This window comes from Grammomys surdaster, unplaced genomic scaffold (genome assembly GCF_004785775.1).
Source record: "Grammomys surdaster isolate TR1022 unplaced genomic scaffold, NIH_TR_1.0 693, whole genome shotgun sequence".
Classification (NCBI taxonomy): Eukaryota; Metazoa; Chordata; class Mammalia; order Rodentia; family Muridae; genus Grammomys; species Grammomys surdaster.
The window spans coordinates 101,863-104,937 of record NW_021605112.1 but is presented as its reverse complement, the minus strand read 5'-3'; the positions used below and the strand labels follow the sequence as shown (position 1 = coordinate 104,937).

General features: G+C 41.1%; 1 protein-coding gene across 1 annotated transcript; it reads left to right on the top strand.

Annotated features, from left to right (window-relative positions):
• Positions 1–1,896: 1,896 nt before the first annotated feature.
• On the top strand, positions 1,897–2,823 carry LOC114633504 (putative olfactory receptor 52P1). The gene has a single exon (XM_028782066.1). It carries the CDS (start codon positions 1,897–1,899, stop codon positions 2,821–2,823), a length of 927 nt encoding a protein of 308 aa, XP_028637899.1.
• The last annotated feature ends 252 nt before the right edge of the window (positions 2,824–3,075 follow it).

Sequence of the window (3,075 nt, the reverse complement as noted above, 5' to 3'; positions counted from 1 at the left end):
TAGATCTTTTCTTCATACCAAGTGATAATTACTTTTTCTAAGAACCATTCATTAATCGACCTCATGGTTTCAACAGCTCAGAAAATTCATGAATACCATGTTATACTATAATACTAAACCTCCCGACATATAGACACTTAAGCAGAGATTATAGGCTCACATTGAAAGTCTGTGCTCTTGAAAAAAAAAAAAAGATGGAGCTGGGTAGTACTGGTGCATGTCGTTAGTTCAAGTACTTAGAAGACAGAGACAGGAAGATCTTCCTTGAGTTTGAAACAAGTCTGGTCTACAAAGCTAGTTCTAGGACAGCTAGGGCTACACAAAAAGAAGCTCTGTCTTGAAAAAAAGAAAGAAAAGAAGGAGAAGGAAAGAAGGAAGGAATGGAGGGGGGAGGGAAGGAAAGAAGAGTGAAAGAGAGCAAGGAGGAAAGGAAGGAAGGAAGGAAGGAAGGAAGGAAGGAAGGAAGGAAGGAAGGGGGAGGGAGGGAGGGAGGGAGGGAGGGAGGGAGGGAGGGAGGGACAAAGTGGAAGATAAAAAATAGGCAATACCAAAGTTGCCTTTTACTTGTTCAAGGAAAGGCCACCAAAATATAGGAAACGTATTTGAATATAATATCTTACATAGACATCTTTTTATTTTTCTGTCTTTTTTTTAGTTAGTGTACAAAGTAATAAGTTTTATCTTTACATTTTCATACATTATATTTTATTTTATTTGCCCCCAACTACCTTCTCCTACACTCCCCATTGCTGGTCCCGTTGTCTTCACAAATAGTCCCCTTCTGCTTTCATATCACATGTATTCCATTACCCCCAAAGTCATTATTAGTGGAATTTGGTACTGATTTGATTTCTGCTTAGATTGTTCAAAAATACTTGGAGAGAAAATATCTGCTGATTCATGATGAGAACCCAGGAGTGAGTGAATATTCGTAGGGGGTCCAGTAGACTAATTTGAAGTAAATATTCATAATTAAATAGAAAACAGTCTACATTCTATATATGAAGGAAATTAATGGTGGAAAAGAGGATGATACTTTGACAAATTATTCAGAAAGTGTACATATGTACAGTTCAAGAGATGAGGAGAGGCAGTGACTTCACAATGTCCCTGCATAGATCCTTGTCTTCCACATTTTGTCTAGAGGTCGAAGGGGGAGAAAGGATGTTATTAACAGAGATAGTCCTAAAAGAAGCATGGCATGTAAAGGAAAAAGATCTCAAATAACTGTTTCTCTAAATTGTGCAGCCATCCAGGAACAAAGAGTGAGGAAGTGTACCTCCTGTTTCCCCTTTCCATCTCTCTGTATATGAAACACATACAAGTGAAAATATCATGGGATTCTATCAGGTTCTCTCAGCCTTTGTTCAAGGATGAAAATGCTTCTCCTATTATTACTCAGAGCTTCAGACAATTTTACGACTTTATTTTTGTTGAATGTGTAGATGTGGACGTAGAGGTCAGAGAACAACTCTGTAGAGTTGTTTCTCTCATTCCATCATTATATGTGTTCCAAGAATCTAAAATTGGTCATCACTTTTGCACAGCAAGCATGTTATCTGCTAAGCTATCTTACAATCATGGTAGGGGATGTGGGAACTTTTTTTTTAAAGCATACGATTGCTGAACTGTGAAAGGTCAAAAAGAAACCTTTCTATATATCCTTTATATTGAAGGCTAAGACCCACAAACATTGATTATGAAAACAATAAAAGGTCTTAGAGATGAGACTGATACTGGGCTGTGTATTACATGACTGTAAGAAGACATTATGGCATTTTTGTCTAGGTCACAACTTAGCAAACCATTGGAACTAAAACCAGTAAAATCAACCAACACTCATGTCTCATTGGCAGGTATTTCAGCCTTCTTTAACAACTACTACTGGTTTCTGGCATGTTAGCCTTCAACCACTCCAGCTCCATGACTTTCACTCTTATGGGAGTGCCCGGCTTAGAGCCCCAACACTTGTGGCTCTCTGTTCCGTTCACTTCCATGCTCTTGGCCATCCTCATTGGCAATGGTGCTATCCTCTTCTTGGTTATCACAGACCCCACACTTCACACACCAATGTACGTGCTCCTGGCCCTGCTGATGGTGGCTGACCTCATCTCTACTCTAGCTCTTGTGCCCAAGGTCCTGTGCCTCTTCTGGTTTGATGATCGAGTCATAGCCGTCTATGCCTGTTTCACACAGATGTTTTTCATTCATGGTGCTTCAGTGGTACGATCAGCCCTACTTGTTGCAATGGCCTTTGACCGCTTTGTGGCAGTGTGTGAGCCACTACGCTACAACACAATTCTGAGCCATTCTCTAATTGGACGCCTAGGACTGGCTGCACTTGCCAAGGGTGTCATCCTTATCCTACCCATGCCTCTTCTACTTCAAAGGCTGACTTTCTGTCACAGGATCATTCCTCATACATACTGTGACCACATGGCTGTGGTAAAAATGGCTTGTAGTAACACCAGACCCAATCGGATTTATGGGCTCTTCGTGATCTTACTTGTAGTGGGGCTCGATCTGTTTCTAATTGGCTTCTCGTATGTCTTCATCCTGCAGACTGTGGTACGCCTCAACTCTCGAGATGCCACCTTCAAAGCCCTTAACACCTGCTCCGCCCACCTCTTTGTCATTCTCATCACTTATGTACCCGCACTGTTTTCATCCATCACCCACCGCATTGGCCGCAATATTCCACCTCATGCTCATGTTATCCTTGCCAGTCTCTACCTTCTCATACCTTCTGTGTTCAACCCAATTATCTATGGTATAAAAATGAAGGAGATACGGGGCAGGGTGGCCAAATGCTTGTGCAGATGAACTTCACAGGATGTAAATCCCAGTAATAACCCTTCACTAAGATAAATGATGAGGCTATCTGAGAAGACCTTTGACAACCAGCCAAGACCCAGTAATACCTCCTGATAAATTGTGGATATTATGGAAAGAATAGACCACAAAAGAGGAGTCTCACTCCATTTTTTTCCTATGTGCTCATTCTCAAGTTCTGTTTATTTCTAATTACTATCTCCTTGCTAAAAGGATCCTGGTGTGCTTCCCAATGGATCCTTC